A 17,408-nucleotide genomic window follows, 5' to 3' on the forward strand; every position below is an offset into this window, starting at 1 on the left:
TTTTCCTCACAGCATTCGTCATTGCCTTGTCTATTCCTCAACCTCTATTCATGTGTCTGTACTGAAGGTCACAGAGAAGCAAGATCTATCAGACACCCTTTTCCTCTGTCCTCCCACAGACCATAAAATCCACCATATTAGATTTTCTAATCATCTAACCTTGATGCAGTATTGAATTCCAGGCTTCAGGAAAAGAGGAGTAGCAACCAAATCCAGTGTGTAAGGTAAGAGGACGTATTTGATATCAGTCACTTTGGTTTCTTGGAAGAATGTACCTAAGGGAATAAAATGTGTCACTTAGAATTTGGCAAGTTCTACATTGTAGTACATAGACCTGCACGGGTACCCACTCCATCCCTCTGCATTTCTTTATTTGGATAAGGACAAGCTATCCATTCATTCTTTGGTCATTTCACACACAGTTATTAACCCAAGTCTCGATGATTGTTATGGTCGCCCTAGAAGAACCTGGCCACTCCATGACCAGTAAAGCACAGTTTGCAGGAGGTTGGGAAGACGCCCATTCACCAGTTTCAGATAGTGTTCTCCTGTTCCAGACCACTTGACAGATTATTTATCCCATTTTTAACTTAAAATAACTGAGCAGGGCCTCATGCCCTCAAGGAGTCAATAATCCTGTTAGAAGAGGCACTCACATGTAAAGTGGATGGTTCTCATTTCCAAGGCAACATCCAAACAAATACCAGGTAGTATGGTATAAGATATGTGTAAAATGTTTAAGAATAGGTAAGCAAGCACACAAATGACTCAGGGATGCTTTCATAATGTGAATAATTGTTGCAAGTAAAATTTTTTGGTACCATGATTCTATTCTTTTTGAAACATAAAAGTCTATCCTTAGCATGTGGGAGTAGGGCGTCATCACTTTCATGAGCATTTCCCTTGCACAGAGCTGGTGGACATGTATTTTGGTGGAGCTCATCTGGCAAAGGCACTTCCCCAAAATGTACCAGTAATAAGCTGCAGATTTCTATTCAAACTTTGTAACAAGAACTGTGAGAAATGAATTTGATAGATGAGTTTAAGAACTCACCTGTACTTTCTTGTACTTCCACAAAAATATTAAGATACTTGTTATTTAAATCTTCTAGACTTTTATATGACAGTTTCTTAATTGCCCTTGAAGTATTAAAATTAATTTGTGCAACTCCATCAATCAGCTGATTTTTTAGGGGGAACAAAAAGGTAGAAGTTATAATATTAGAGAAGAATTCATTGAGAGGGAATAACAAATTCTTTTACCAGCCTGCAAAATCTTCACCTGACAATGACATTGTAGTTACAACTTGTGGTAATACAAAGTATAAGCTTGATTCTACACTTATAACTGATTAATATTCAGGTCATTTCTTTCAAGCCTGAAGCTTCAGGCCATATTGCAGGATCAGAGATGGAACATCTCTGATTCGACATCACGTCTCATCCTATTCAGAATCTGAGGCTAGAATTTGGGTACTACTGTCTATCTGATGGAACCTTCTCCAGATTGAAGATAAATATCTCTGTAGCTTATCTGCTTTCACCAGTGGAACTTCTCAAAGCCCGAAGTTCTATTGGTTTGTTTTGTTCTCTTCTGTTTAATTCCGTGGACTCTTGAGGGTGAAAGCCCACTTTCGGTCTCCATGTGCTGGTGAACTGCCTCAGTTCTCCATGACTGTGAAGGTAGCTCAATCTCTCTTTACCTCTGTCTTCTGTGTTGCTTCATGCATCATTTCTTTTCCACTCCCATGTAAATCTTCTCTTATCCCAAAAAAGACAGAAACTTTAGCCTCTGTTACATTCTCACTATAAGAATATCTGTCAAAATGGAATATAATTAATTGCTTTTTGATAAAGCAGTTATAGTAATGACATACAGATAAAATGCGAAATTTGCTTTGTATTCTTGAACTGTGTACACAGTAGCACATCTCATTGTTACACTCTGCAGGTGCAGGGGAAAGTAAGTGTTTTTATTTCTATTGACAGACGATGAAATTGGTTCCCAGGGGGATAAAACAAACTTGCTCAACTTCCCATGGTTTTAAATTCACAGCAAGTTCATGGAGAAGTGAGCTTAGGACCCAGGTCTCTTTGTAAAGAGCCACCTTCTTCCATGACTGTGGCATGGTGTGGCAACAACAGGGAGCCACTCCCCAGTGCTCCTTTTAGCCAAAGGGGCAATATCACATCCAACCTGGAGACGTGTCATTTTCAGTTTAGCCCAATATTTGCCTTTGAGTCCATGAAAAACACAAACTTTCCCTATTTAAATATAAAACAGGCAAGTCTGTGTTCTCATTAGCTCATCTGCCAAGTATGACTTCTGAGCATTTTCAATCTGTTCTAGAACTGCTTTTGATAATTAAGTTGTATGATCAATTAATATTAATGAGGTCGTGAATATAAAGAACTGAATGGTTTTTATATCATATTTTTAATACCTAACCAGTTACAGTCACCCGAATAGTCACCATGACTTCAATCTTTAGGGTTCTTTGCTTACAAGAATGTAGAATAACTACAAGACTGAACTCAGCCAATATACTTCAGGCAATTCTCCTTGAATCCACTTCCCACAGCTATTAGATATTATTAATCACAGTATTTTTTACATTGAACCTCAAAGTCTTTTTCAACATAGGACCTCAGGCAAGCACTACTAATCAGTCAATTTTGACTCTTGAAATTAAAGCTGTTTCACATTCAGGGGCTACATTAATCTGAAAATAGTTATTTTCTTACCTAGCTTTTATAGTAATCTTGAAGTCCTCAAAATTTTTATGGCTAATGAAGTAATTTTCTGGTTCTACTAAGATAAAGAAGTGTGGTTTCACTGAATGTAAATCTAGGCAAAAAAAAAAAAGATATACAGTTTAAACTATGTTTCAAACAAGAAACTTTTCGGTACGATGGGACTTAACAGTATCAGTCACACAGCCATCCTTCTTTATGACAATCATCAAGCTTCTGAAGCTTCTTTATCCTCAAATCAGGGATCAATCTCATCTTTCTGCTCTAGCAGTGATGCCCTTATTAAAGCACATGTGTTGCTATCAAAGTATGAGCTCCATGAAGACAAGCCCTGATCTTGTTAACCTGTATAAACCTTTGCCCCAAGTGCCTTTCATATAGGGTTTGATAAATGTTTATTAAATTGGAAATTCTTTGCTCCTTTAGCATTTAGTGTTTGACTCTTCTTTTCTATTCAGTGTCCAAAATGTAAGTGTAAATCTTCAACTCTCAGGAAAGGCATCTTCTAGTTATTAGCTTTAGAAAATAACTTTCTTACAAAAATGAGAATTAGAACAAAGGGAAGTTTTAGACTGTGCAGCTCTTTGAGGCTATTACTCACAAAGAATCCTTTTTGACTGCTTACAGGACTATGTCTTTCACTTCTGCCCATTCAAGGAGTAACGTTAGGTTTCACAATCCTATTTATGCACTGCTCTGCAGACTGCTTAACCCAAAAGGAGAAGCTGCCTTTCAGAGAGAAGGGAGACTTGGCTCCATGGTGACCAGGACAAATTGGGAGGGGCTGGCTGCAGAAGGGCAAATCAAGTGTCTCACGTTCTGCCTGCCTTTTTTTTGTTGTTGTTGTTAATTTACTTTGAGAGAGAGTGAGAGAGCATGCATGAGCAGGAGAAGCTCAGAGAGAGACGGAGAAAGAATTGCAAGCAGCACGGAGTCTGACAGAGGGCTGGAACCCACAAACCATGAGATCATGACCTGAGCCAAGATCAAGAGTGGGAAGGTCAACCAACTGACCCACCCAGGCTCCCACTGGCTGCTTTTTTGTGTCAGAGAAAAATGCCCTCTGGTAGTGAAAAGATAGAGCAAGGACTTTGTAAATATGAACAGCATCTAAGAGTGTCAACAAAGCAACTCTAAAATTCAGTTTAATTGCTTCAGAGGATATTCTGTTGCTGTGGTTTTAGCATGTTTAATAATTCAAATTTTTACATGGGATTGTTCTTCTCTAATTATAAATACCTTTCTGTCTCCTCATCAACCTGGTAAGCAGAGAACATGGTTTAAGTAGTTGAGTAAGAAATTTATAGTCAATGAAACCAAGAGTTGTTTTTTTGAAAAAATAAACAAAATTGATAAACCTCTAGCCAGGCTTCTCAAAAAGAAAAGGGAGATGACCCAAATAGATAAAATCATGAATGAAAATGGAATTATTACAACCAATCCCTTAGAAATACAAGCACTTATCAGGGAATACTATGAAAAATTATATGCCAACAAACTGGACAACCTGGAAGAAATGGACAAATTCCTAAACACCCACACACTTCCAAAACTCAAACAGGAAGAAATAGAAAGCTTGAACAGACCCATAACCAGCGAAGAAATTGAATCGGTTATCAAAAATCTCCCAACAAATAAGAGTCCAGGACCAGATGGCTTCCCAGGGGAATTCTACCAGACATTTAAAGCAGATATAATACCTATCCTTCTCAAGCTATTCCAAAAAATAGAAAGGGAAGGAAAACTTCCAGACTCATTCTATGAAGCCAGCATTCCTTTGATTCCTAAACCAGACAGAGACCCAGCAAAAAAAGAGAACTACAGGCCAATATCCCTGATGAATATGGATGCAAAAATTCTCAACAAGATACTAGCAAATCGAAATCAACAGCATATCAAAAGAATTATTCACCATAATCAAGTGGGATTCATTCCTGGGCTGCAGGGCTGGTTCAACTTTCACAAATCAATCAACATGATACATCACAGTAATAAAAGAAAAGAACCATATGATCCTGTCAATCGATGCAGAAAAAGCATTTGACAAAATTCAGCATCTTTCTTAATAAAAACCCTCGAGAAAGTCGGGATAGAAGGAACATACTTAAACATCATAAAAGCCATTTATGAAAAGCCCACAGCTAATATCATCCTCAATGGGGAAAAACTGAGAGCTTTCTCCCTGAAATCAGGAACACGACAGGGATGTCCACTCTCACCTCTGTTGTTTAACATAGTGTTGGAAGTTCTAGCATCAGCAATTAGACAACAAAAGGAAATCAAAGGCATCAAAATTGGCAAAGATGAAGCTTTCACTTTTTGCAGGTGACATGATATTACACACGGAAAATCTGATAGACTCCACCAAAAGTCTGCTAGAACTGATACATGAATTTAGCAAAGTTACAGGATACAAAATCAATGTACAGAAATCAGTTGCATTCTTATACACTAATAATGAAGCAACAGAAAGACAAATAAAGAAACTGATCCCATTCACAATTGCACCAAGAAGCATAAAATACCCAGGAATAAACCTAACCAAAGATGTAAGAGATTTGTATGCTGAAAACTATAGAAAGCTTATGAAGGAAATTGAAGAAGATATAAAGAAACGGAAAAACATTCCATGCTCGTGGATTGGAAGAATAAATATTGTTAAAATGTCAATATTACCCAAAGCGATCTACACATTCAATGCAATCCCAATCAAAATTGCACCAGCATTCTTCTCGAAGCTAGAACAAGCAATTCTAAAATTTGTATGGAACCACAAAAGGCCCTGAATAGCCAAAGTAATTTTGAAGAAGACCAAAGCAGGAGGTATCCCAATCCCAGACTTTAGCCTATACTACAAAGCTGTAATCATCAAGACAGCATGGTATTGGCACAAAAACAGACACATAGACCAATGGAAAAGAACAAAACCCCAGAGCTAGACCCACAAAAATATGGCCAACTAATCTTTGACAAAGCAGGAAAGAATATCCAGTGGAAAAAAGACAGTCTTTTTAACAAATGGTGCTGGGAGAACTGGACAGCAACATGCAGAAAGATGAAACTAGACCACTTTCTTACACCATTCACAAAAACAAACTCAAAATGGATAAAGGACCTGAGTGTGAGACAGGAAACCATCAAAACCCTAGAGGAGAAAGCAGGGAAAAACCTCTCTGACCTCAGCCGCAGCAACTTCTTACTTGACACATCCCCAAAGGCAAGGGAATTAAAAGAAAAATGAACTATTGGGACCTCATGAAAATAAAAAAGCTTCTGCCCTGCAAAGGAAACAATAAACAAAATTAAAAGGCAACCAACAGAATGGGAAAAGAGATTTGCAAATGACATATCAGACAAAGAGCTAGTATCCAAAATCTATAAAGAGCTCACCAAACTCCACACCCGAAAACAAATAATCCAGTGAAGAAATGGGCAGAAAACATGAATAGACACTTCTCTAAAGAAGACATCTGGATGGCCAACAGGCACATGAAAAGATGCTCAACGTCGCTCCCCATCAGGGAAATACAAATCAAAACCACACTCAGATATCACCTCACGCCAGTCAGAGTGGCCAAAATGAACAAATCAGGAGACTAAAGATGCTGGAGAGGATGTGGAGAAACGGGAACCCTCTTGCATTGTTGGTGGGAATGCAAATTGGTGCAGCCACTCTGGAAAACAGTGTGGAGGTTCCTCAAAAAATTAAAAATAGACCTACCCCAGCAATAGCACTGCTAGGAATTAACCAAGGGATACAGGAGTACTGATGCATAGGGGCAATTGTACCCCAATGTTTATAGCAGCACTCTCAACAATAGCTAAATTATGGAAAGAGCCTAAGTGTCCATCAACTGATGAATGGATAAAGAAATTGTGGTTTATATACACAATGGAATACTACGTGGCAATGAGAAAGAATGAAATATGGCCTTTTGTAGCAACGTGGATGGAACTGGAGACTGTTACATTAAGTGAAATAAGTCATACAGAGAAGGACAGATTCCATATGTTTTCACTCCTATGTGGATCCTGAGAAACTTAACAGAAGACCATGGGGAAGGGGAAGGAAAAAAAAAATGGTTAGAGAGGGAGGGAGCCAAAACATAAGAGACTCCTAAAAACTGAGAACAAACTGAGGGTTTATGGAGGGTGGGAGGGAGGGGTGGGTGGGTGATGGGTATTGAGGAGGGCACCTGTTGGGATGAGTGAGCACTGGGTGTTGTATGGAAACCAATTTGACAATAAATTTCATATTAAAAAAAAAAAAGAAATTTACATAAGAGCATACAAATTAATAATCTAGCCCCTATGAGAAATGAACAGAAGGAATTATTAATAAGTTAGTTATCAGTACAATTAATATTTCCAAAGTAAGTTATACTTTATTTTTTTTCTAAACATTGTAATTTTCCAAACACAGCATTGATTTTTACGGCTGATGGGAAAAAGCACTGGCTAAGTCGGAGGTGCCATTCTCCTTGTCGGCCTGGACAAAGTGGTTGTGAAACCTAGACCAGTCTTCCCATTTCTCTGGGCCTGACCCTCCTCACCTGGCCTCATTTTCAGACAAGGGGGTCAGACTAGATGATCCCTAAGAGTGTCAGAGAACCATGTTTCTTGCAAGAACATTATCTAATCCTACCTCCTTACAGGACTTGATTCTCTGCAGAATGATGACAAGGGAACAAGGTTCAGAGCGTTCAGTGACCGAATTGAGGTGAGCCACACTAAGAGCCCCAGGTCTTTGGCCTTCTGTTCCCCAGTCCACTTCTGTCTACCACTCCTCACTGCTCTGTATTTATTCTTTAATGAGTCTTTAGTCTATGAAATCATTGAGAACAGTTTTCAAAAATACACATTGGAAATCTCAGTAATTTATGAGAAATTACCATGGCTTTTAACTTCAAACATTGCAACTGCTGTTGTTGTGAAGTCCTCTTTGTATTTAGCTTTAATTGTCCATGAACCGTATCTGTGAAAGAAATACATTTAAAACTTTAAGTATCACCAAGTAATGTATCTCTAACTCATCCAATGACTGTTGGTAACATTCAAATGAGCACTTAGTATAGGCCAAACACTGTTTTAAGAGCTTTACATGGATTAACTCATTCAATCCTCAAAAAATACCATAGAACAAGTTATATTATCATCCCCATTTTATCATCAGAGAAATGAGGCTCACAGAGGTGAAGTAACTTACTCAGGGACACAGAGCTAGTAGGTGGTGGGACTGGGATTCAAACTTTGTTACTCTGGCTCCAAAACCCTTGACCACAACTTCATGTTTAGACAACCCTGACAGCAGTTTCAGATTTATGCATCACCTAATTAATATACTATTTTTGAAAGACTTTTTAAAATTATAAGCAAAAATATGCATTTTGGGTGGAGTTGTAAATATACTGAAATTTATTTTCATATTACTGACTCACTCTCTAGTATATCATAGTATTTAGCTAGAAAATGTTTTTCATTTAAAGGCATTGTTTTTTCATTTGATGAACCAAGCTTAAAGTTTAAACATATTAATATATGTTACACTATATAACATGCCAGAAAGTCAAGGGTACACTTCTAGGACCATTTGATCAGGTAAAACTTATCAAAATGGTACAAATATATAGTTTTGAAAATTTTACAACTGAGGCCAAAGTGAAATTCCTTTTAGAGGGACAGTGTGGTAGAAGGAAAGAGTACGGATGAACCTGGCCAGAGAGATCTGGGTTCCCATTTCAGGTCCACCATTTAAAGTCGGGTGGTTTTGAACAAGCCTAAACATTTATCTGAGCCTTAATTTCTTTATCTTGAAAATGGCAATAAGAAAGAACTTAGCAGAGTGCTTGGTACACAGTAGAGGATCCATAAATGTCAGTTCTTTTACTGCAGTAAAATACCGCTTTGAGGTGTTACATTTTCAAGACGTTATGCAATGTAACTCTCAAATTGGATCTCAAAATATCTTCCAAGTTCTGGGAATAAATGTCAGAGAAAATTCCAAATCCACTATAGAATATTAAACACATGTTAGTGGACTTCTTCCTTTTGTACATTTTTTTTCTTTCTTCTATTGTACTCTCAGCATTTAGGGGGTAGGGTCTGTCTTGCACAGTGTCTACTGCCTGGACTTTGTTGTAAAAGGTGCTCACTGAACTGAATACAGCAGACTAGCTTGGTGCTTACAGCTGGCATTATTACATCAGGCCCCCTGCCTCAATGCACAAGAGCCCAAGCAGGCTCCACCTTCCTTTCTGTTGGAAGGATACTCAATAGTGCCTGATAAGGATAGCCACAACAAATCTTTGTGTACACCAGCACCTTTCAGTCACATGTAAATGGTTCCATAGACTGTTCAATTACCCCAGACACCTCCACTGCTTTTAAGAGAAACAACTTTACCCCAAAATAAGTTAAAATACTTAGGATTCCATGAAAATCCACTTGTTTTTAAACACATTGCCCTTCACTTTCATGTAAGAAGATACCAAGAAATAAAACACCTTCTCTTATGTCTGTACATAGTGGTCTCAGCAACTACACAGATCAATTATTCAATAAAAAAAACCATTATCTGCATAAAATAAAATAAAATAAAATAAAATAAAATAAAATAAATACTTAGGATTAACTGGAATCTTGAAGTCAGGAAAAGTGATCATTCCAGTATAATTTTTTTCTCCTACCATGGCAACTTCTGACCCTGCTGGATCCTTTGAGTGAAAAGAAAAGCAAGTTTTATTTTTTAAAACAACTATAAATACAGAAGTTACACATAAACATGACATGCGGTTGACAGTCTTATAGAAATATTCAGTAAATGCTAAGGAACTTTGTTGAAATTAAGCACATGCAATGTTGGCCTGGCATTGAGGTGATGACACCTGGTCAGGCTTGTTAACAAAGACTAACTTCTTTTTTTTTTTTTTTTATTTTATTTTTGGGACAGAGAGAGACAGAGCATGAACGGGGGAGGGGCAGAGAGAGAGGGAGACACAGAATCGGAAACAGGCTCCAGGTTCTGAGCCATCAGCCCAGAGCCTGACACGGGGCTCGAACTCACGGACCGCGAGATCGTGACCTGGCTGAAGTCGGACGCTTAACCGACTGCGCCACCCAGGCGCCCCAACAAAGACTAACTTCTAAGGCACAAAAACATATTTTGAACAGGTGTGTAAGTAGTATAGTAAATATTTAAGATACATTAAGCAACTCCCAGCAAGGCTTTTTTTCCACCACCCTTCTTCCTGAACAGGACTTGTGGATAATCTTCAAACACTATTTTCATAATGTTGTGCCATGCGCACAAGGCTTCTTTGGCTCCATGTTTCTTCAAGATCAAACCTGAACACATCAGGGCATGCCAAAGCAGCAGCCTCTGCCTGTTCAATGTCTTACCTCCAGGGGGACCTCTGACAAGAGAATGATGGGATTTGTGAAGAATCTCAACAGGTTCACTTGAGTCTGTCTGTCCCCCCACAGGTCCCCAAATGTAAAATAATGCTTCATTGTGGTCACTGTCTCTCCCTAAAGTGTTTCTGGGTCAGTCTGCTGTGGCCAAGCCACTGTCATGGTCATCTCCACATTGTGCTTCTTCCTGGCTCCATGACATCTGAGACATCATCCCACTTCTATCAAACCCTCTCCACGCAGGACCAGGCTTTGTCCTTTCAGAAGTCCCTCTAGAATAATTTAGTAATCGTCTCTAGCTTTGCCTCCTGTTCGAGCTGGCCTGTTATTGACAATACATTATCCTTTACTTAGTTTACCATATTATGTATGCTTGTCAGGTTGGCTAAACTCAAATATCCACAGAAAGACACATCCCATAATCCCCCAAACAAATCAAGAGAGCTAAGTGCTAAGGTTCTGGAGACAGACAGACCTGGGTTTGAATCCTGATTCAACTCATTAGTATCAGTATGATCTCAGTGGTTACTTAACTTCTTTAACCCTCAGCATTTTCTTCCATAAAAAGGAAATAATTATATTGATTGTATAAGACTGTTGTAATGATATACTGCATGCCATGCACTTCTCAAGGTACCACAATTTATACTTCTAGAACCCTCACTACATCTGCCCATGCTTCTTCACAGATGGCAAGAGGATACAAACTAATTAACTACATCCACTTTGGAGATGGAGTCACTAAAGGGTGTTTTTTAATGGGGCCATATAAAATATATTTCACTATTTAATTTATACACAAAAATTAGCAATCAGGATAAAAGAAGCATAAGATTACCAGGTTGCACCCACAACAGGTGCTAAATAAATGCCTGCCGCTATACAATACTGAATAAATTAATGCCACATTTGACTTGTGTTATAGTAAGGAAAACTATTCATATAATGAAAATGCCAAGGTTAAAATTTGATTTAAATTAAAGGCATACTCACTATAAAAGTTATGGTAACTTCTCTTTGTGATGGCTTTAAGTCTTCGTCCAATGAATAAATTCTAACTTTTACTACAAGAAAAAAAATTTTTCATTATTAGAAACTCTGTTCAACTCTTAAATGCTCTGACAATATCATTAATAACCCTATAACAGGAGGGTCATGAAATCTATTTTAAAATTTAGAAACCCCAAACATAAAATCCTAGTTTAAAGGAAAAGATGAATTAGGGGTGTCTGGTTGGCTTAGTCAGTAGAATCACGTGGTTCTTCATCTCAGGGTCGTGAATTCAATTCAAGTCCCACTTTGGGCATAGAGCTTACTTTACCAAAAAAAAAAAAAAAAAAGGAAAGATGAATTAGAATATTGGATGTGAACTTTACAGTGAAAAAATAAAAAAAAATGTTCTTTTACCAAAAATTTCCTGAATGGGTTTTTAAATATTCCTCTTTATGTACTTAAGATATGATTCAACTTACTGAGTATTTTCACTCAAACTTTTTTATTTTTTATTTCTTTTTAGTTTATTTTTATTTATTTTGAGAGACAGAGCAAGCAGGAGAGGGGAAGAGAGGGAGACAGAATACCAAGCAGGTTCCATGCCGTCAGCACAGAGCCTGATGAGGTGTTCAAATTCACAAACCATGAGATCATGACCTGAACGGAAATCAAGAGTTGGACACTTAACCGACTGAGTCACCCAGGCGCCCCATTAACTTTTTGTATTTTTTAACCACTGATAGATAAGAAAGACTGCAGCTCCCTGGTATCTGAAATTATTATAGAAGAGAGGAGGAACATAAGTGGTTAATTGTGTCAACAGACCCAGTGAAGCATTCTCTAGCAGAAAAAATGCAGGCAAGAATCTGCATACCTCAAGGTGTAATGAAGTACCTAAATGCATAGCAGGGGGAGAGTCTCATCTCTCCTTAGACACGCAGTGATTTTTGCAACAGGCTTCCAAGAAACAGCTCTGAGTGTCTAAAGAGCAATTAATGTGTACTGGCAGGGAGCTTGTACTGTTGCTAAAATTATGGAGGTGACCTCCATCCTCGGTCACCTAATTAGCATCATCACCATCGCCATCATCTTTAATGGCAATTCAGAACGCACTGCAGCATTCAATATACCCGTTACTTCACCTGCCTTCTCTCCCTTTAGATAATTTCTAAAAGGGAATTTACTGGAAGAAGACTAAAGCTGTTTCGAACAGAAACACGGGAGACAAACATTGCTAGGTGCATTTTGTAATTTGGTTCACAATTTTCTACGTTAATGTGAAATTGAAATTCTATTTGTAAAAGAAGAGGATATTGAGAATAAACATGAGATTGTTTTCAAGTTAAAATTCAGCCTCTTGTATTAAGTTCTAGAATACGTCACTTCAAATTAAAAAAAAAATTTAAAAGGAGACTTGGTATCATTCTAAGAAAGGTCTTCCTTACCTCCAAATTATATTCATATTTTGCTGATTCTTTGTTTTTATAATGCAAAATTTAACCTTTAGTTTGTCAACTCTAGTTTTGTGTATGGTATAAATTTGGGAATTACTTTCATTCCCCCCCCCCAAAGATAAAATCCATTGGTCTCAATACCATTAATTAGGTCATCCCACTTTTTTTCCCCCCAGAAATTAAGATTCCCTCTCTATTATACCTGACTCATCTGAATTGTAAACAGATTTGTCTGTCTGAATGAGGATAAATCCATTGTCATAGCGGAGTGGAATTTTTGTTGCTTTTGAAAAATGATCACATACAACTTCTAAATACACATATGAAACTGCATTTGGTCCTCCAGATAAATCTTTTGGTTGTATCTGTTTAAAAACAAAGTTAAAGAAGGAATATTATATAATAATCTTAAGATAATAAAAGCATTTATCTTTTAGGTAGCTATGAAAATGAGTTGAATAATTGTTTATTTGTAACAAAAATTTTGTAAAATAAAACAGCAAATACAGAGGTGTTCCTGAAAAAATGTATTTCAGTTTCTTCTCAAATTTAGTTTGAAACAATTACTTCAAAAAATTATCCAGATTTAATGTCTGTTAAAAATGACAATCACTGAACAAAATTCAATTTTTAATAGAACATATCTATTAAAGGGTGAGGAAAAGGGTTGTGGACATGTCTCTAATTTTCCTTGAACGTTGTTCACAAATCTGTTTGAAAAAACTTACTTGATTCAAATCCAAACTGAAAGTACAAAAAGCCTATGATAGGTATATACTTTAGGAGAAAATTAATTTTGTAGAACAAAGAGGTTAAAACATTGTACATAATTCAGGAAAACAAATGTTCAAATTGTTCTCCGTTCACTTCTTTGAGTTTTTTAGATCAACAGAGTCAAATCTATGTCTCTGTTTCTCTTCCTCTTATTTTTTTCCTCTGAATATATAAAATTTAAGTATTTAATTATTTCTTTCTGGTACAGTTTATGCGTGGAGGATACATTACAAGACTAGGTGCCTGAAGCTGTGGATAGTACAAACTCTATAAATATTGTTTTTTTTTCCTATACATAATACCTATGATAAAGTTTAGTATGTAAATTAGGCACAGTAAGAGATTACCATAACTAATAATAAAATAGAATTGTAACAATATACTGTAATAAATGTTATACACACGTGGTCTCTTTTTCTCTCAAAATATCTTACTGTACTATACTCACCCTTCTCCTTGTAATGATGTGAGATGATAAAATGTCTATGTGACAGGATGAAGTGAGGTGAACGACGCAAACACATGACATAGTGTTAGACAACTATTGACCTGATGATACGTCAGAAGAACGATCATCTGCTTCTGGACACCATGGTTCACCATGGTTAACTCAAACCACAAAAAGTAAAACAGCTGATGGGGCGGGGCGGGGGGGGGCACCACTGTATTTATCTTGAAATTTTTTAAGCAGGTATATGTGGTGGCTGATTTTGTTTTCACCTCATGTCATCAAATCTTTTCATATTAATAACCTTAATCTGCTTCATTCACACTTTTACATTTCTTTACATTGCCTGCAAATCAGAAGCAGATTCTTAACATTTCCCACTTACTTACATGTATAAACATATGACACTTATCTCTTCTCAACTAGTAAATGCACTTAATAGTATGATGTAACACATTTTTATATCTACATGTAAAAAAGGATCAATGTGTGTTTTATAAAGAAACACTTGGCATATAAAAGAAACTATGATAAGAATACATACAGTTAAGTTTACAGAGCTTTGGAATTTATTTTCTGGAGACAAAGTAACTTGGCCAAAAGAATATGTAAAACTTTTATCGGGATAACTTCTAATAGCAATGGTCACAGCAAATGAGTCCGTGTATCCATGAACTTGAATTACTACATTTTCAGAGGCTCCAACATAGAATACTTTAGGTGCTGAGACAACATACCTGTTGAAACAGTAAAATTACAGAGTCAGACTGTTAATAAAACATAATTTTTTAAAAACATTTCACTTAGGAGAATCAACTGAAATTAGCACCGTTTCTTATATTTAACAACATATATTTTATTTCTCAATGTTTTATTATCTATGATGAAGCCAGGATAGCTTCCTGAAAGTATCCAAAGGATGAGATTTCAAGGAGGCAGATCCAAGTGGTTTTGATCAGTTGCAGCCAGGGGGGGATGTAATAGAGTCCACTATAAGAAATGCAAATAGGGATCATGCTTCTGTCTTTTGAAGAACCTTTTTTAATCAAAATACCAATCAGAAAGTTACCCTTCCCCGGAGCAAAGGTAACAGCTTGGGAAAAATACAAAGTTTTTGAATACAAGTCATGTGGTGTTCACAAAATACTCATACAGAAAACAGAGTAACGGCATTGGACAATAGAGAAAAGAAGAAGCTAACCTGGAGTTTTCAGAAGTAGAAAATTAATTTCGTGTGGCAGTGATTGAGTTCTGTTTTCTATAAAAGCATAACCAAAACACGTTGCAAATGAAAACGGGATTTTTCACTTACGTTTGCTCTTGTGCCCAACTTTTTCCCAAGTAGAAAAAAATACAGACTACACTTAAAATGTCCATGCCTGGGGTAGCATTAAGCTGTTGACAACTTTCTGGAAATTGTCCTCCTTTTTGTGAACTCAGCTTGAAAATTTTGGTTAAATTAGTCTTCAGGTTAATTATTAACATTAGATAGTGGGATCACTGAGAAGGAAAGCTAAGAATTTAAATCATAACCTTTGAATGTCTACAAGTAATTTTGGGATTTGAAATATAAAGCAGATATTGAGGAGTAAAGCAGAAAAGACACCCAAATGGGAGTCTCTAGAAAAATGTGTCAAAGCTGGACACAGACACAAAATACTTGGAGGCTGCTCTGGTCTTGCACATTTTCTGGGTGTAGTAGATGCAGTTAATGCCATGACCAGATCCCCCTTACTGGGCTTGGTGCAACCATTCTTTAGATACCTTGAGTGCTGGCTGTTAAAGTTTCTCACTTGCCCCCTTCTCCAAGTAATTCACCTCAGCCATAGATGACAGCTTGCCCAGAAATGCTTGAGATGTTACATCCTCTGTCTGGGATTGGTTCGTAGTCAATAACTGATTGATTCTGGGGGCACAACAGCCTACCTTCCTTGCTTCAAGGTGGGATAACTTCGTGGTAGCATCCATGCTACAGAGCACCCTGGTAGGGTCGGGGTGAAGCTAGACCTCAGCTGATACCACATCTTTGCTTAGTTCTCGCCCTGCCCTGTGCAGCTTCCCTTACTGCTTACAGGTTTCTCTTGAGAGAAGTCTTGTAATAAACTCACTTGCATGGAATGTCTCCCTGTCTCAGGCTCTACATTCTAATTTTAAGGAGCATGGGAAGGGACTATCATCCTGGATCTCAGGTAGAATGTCTCAGATATGGAAGTGGTTCTGGGGCTTCCATGGAATGGGTCTGGTTGAATGGGGCCCACGAGGTCTGTACTGATCCACTTTAGAGCAGGTCTAAAGTCCCAAGGCAGCTCCCCAAATGCTGAAATGTTCCCAGGGAACTCTAGGACTAGAAATGACTCCTCAAGGTCGACAACCAGGGCATGGGCAAGGGAGCAATGAAGCTATTGCTGTCTTAGGCTTCCTTAAGTCTGCATTCAATTGCACGCATGGTCCCATCCTGAACTGCAAGTCTCTAGGTATATTGGGTGGCTAGTAGTTAGGTTATTGGGTTTTGTAATTGCCTCTTCACTTGACTGTTTTTCTCTCTAGACTGTAAGTTCCATGAGGACAGGTACTGGGTCTAACATATATAATGGGGATATACCCCAGAACTTATTACACTGTCCAAAGGATACTTAGACACTCAACAAGTTGTTGCCAAATGAATGAATGAAAAGGTGCCAAGGGAGATAATGTTGAAAGGCAGGCTGAGGGCAGGTTGTGGATGGCCCTGAATGCCAAGTTAATGAGCCTGGATTTCATTTTGTATGCAACAGGAAACAAAGAATTTCGACATTGCTTCTCTGACCCTGGGGATGTTGCCATCTCCTTATGACTTACTGTTCTTTGTTCCATGGAAATCATAGGTAGTACATTTTATGCAAAGTATTAGTGAAAATGTTCTCTAGTGAAAATGCAAGCAGAAATTGATAAAATTATGAGATGTCAAATGTTCATTCACAACAGCAACTTTAAAAACTGTTCTATCATAAGTTTTAGATTTTGATAAGCAAGAGGTTTATAGCTGTAATGTTAGACTTTATACTTTTGTCGGGACTAATGGCCTTGTGTGAGTAGTTAATGAACTCTCTCATAAAGTGATGTTGCTGACATACATGTTGTTGCAACACATTTTTTTTGAACAGGGGCCTGTAAGCTAATATTTAAACCATTGATTGAGTTCTAAACCATGTCAAGCAGGAGCAATGATAGGAAAATTAGTAAGCAACAATGTATTGAAAAGGATCATTTAATGTAAAAAGACCTTAAGACTGTAGCTGCATAGATCCAGTCCAGAACATTTTCAAACGAACAGTGTCAAAAACACTCTCATCAGAGATGAGACTAATTTTAGCTTTGTTTTAATTTTTGGCCAACCATCTCAGTTACTGAAGCCATCTGAAAGGAAAAATCACTTTATTTCAAGGGCATATTTAATATATATCTTCTTCTCATATAGGTTCAAAATTTGGGCCACAAAAGGACAATCTGTGTTACTCATTTTGTACTCAGTCCCATGCATGGACTCACATGATTACTAAGAAGGAACAAATACAATGACAAAGATCGGGAACGAA

General features: G+C 37.4%; 1 protein-coding gene across 1 annotated transcript in view; it reads right to left on the minus strand.

Annotated features, from left to right (window-relative positions):
- Positions 1-15,272, minus strand: part of LOC121034917 (complement C5-like) — a 42,700-nt gene extending 27,428 nt beyond the window's left edge. The window contains exons 1-10 of the mRNA XM_040482156.1: positions 15,146-15,272; positions 14,378-14,570; positions 12,814-12,976; positions 11,158-11,228; positions 9,376-9,467; positions 7,647-7,729; positions 2,746-2,848; positions 1,704-1,818; positions 1,055-1,181; positions 160-275 (exon numbers count right to left, since the gene is read on the minus strand). Coding sequence (XP_040338090.1) covers positions 160-275; positions 1,055-1,181; positions 1,704-1,818; positions 2,746-2,848; positions 7,647-7,729; positions 9,376-9,467; positions 11,158-11,228; positions 12,814-12,976; positions 14,378-14,570; positions 15,146-15,210 — 1,128 coding nt within the window. The 5' untranslated portion in view covers positions 15,211-15,272. The remainder of the gene's footprint in view (positions 1-159; positions 276-1,054; positions 1,182-1,703; positions 1,819-2,745; positions 2,849-7,646; positions 7,730-9,375; positions 9,468-11,157; positions 11,229-12,813; positions 12,977-14,377; positions 14,571-15,145) is intronic.
- Between the last annotated feature and the right edge of the window lie 2,136 nt (positions 15,273-17,408).

Source organism: Herpailurus yagouaroundi, unplaced genomic scaffold (genome assembly GCF_014898765.1).
Source record: "Herpailurus yagouaroundi ecotype Mexico unplaced genomic scaffold, PumYag 160, whole genome shotgun sequence".
Lineage (NCBI taxonomy): Eukaryota > Metazoa > Chordata > Mammalia > Carnivora > Felidae > Herpailurus > Herpailurus yagouaroundi.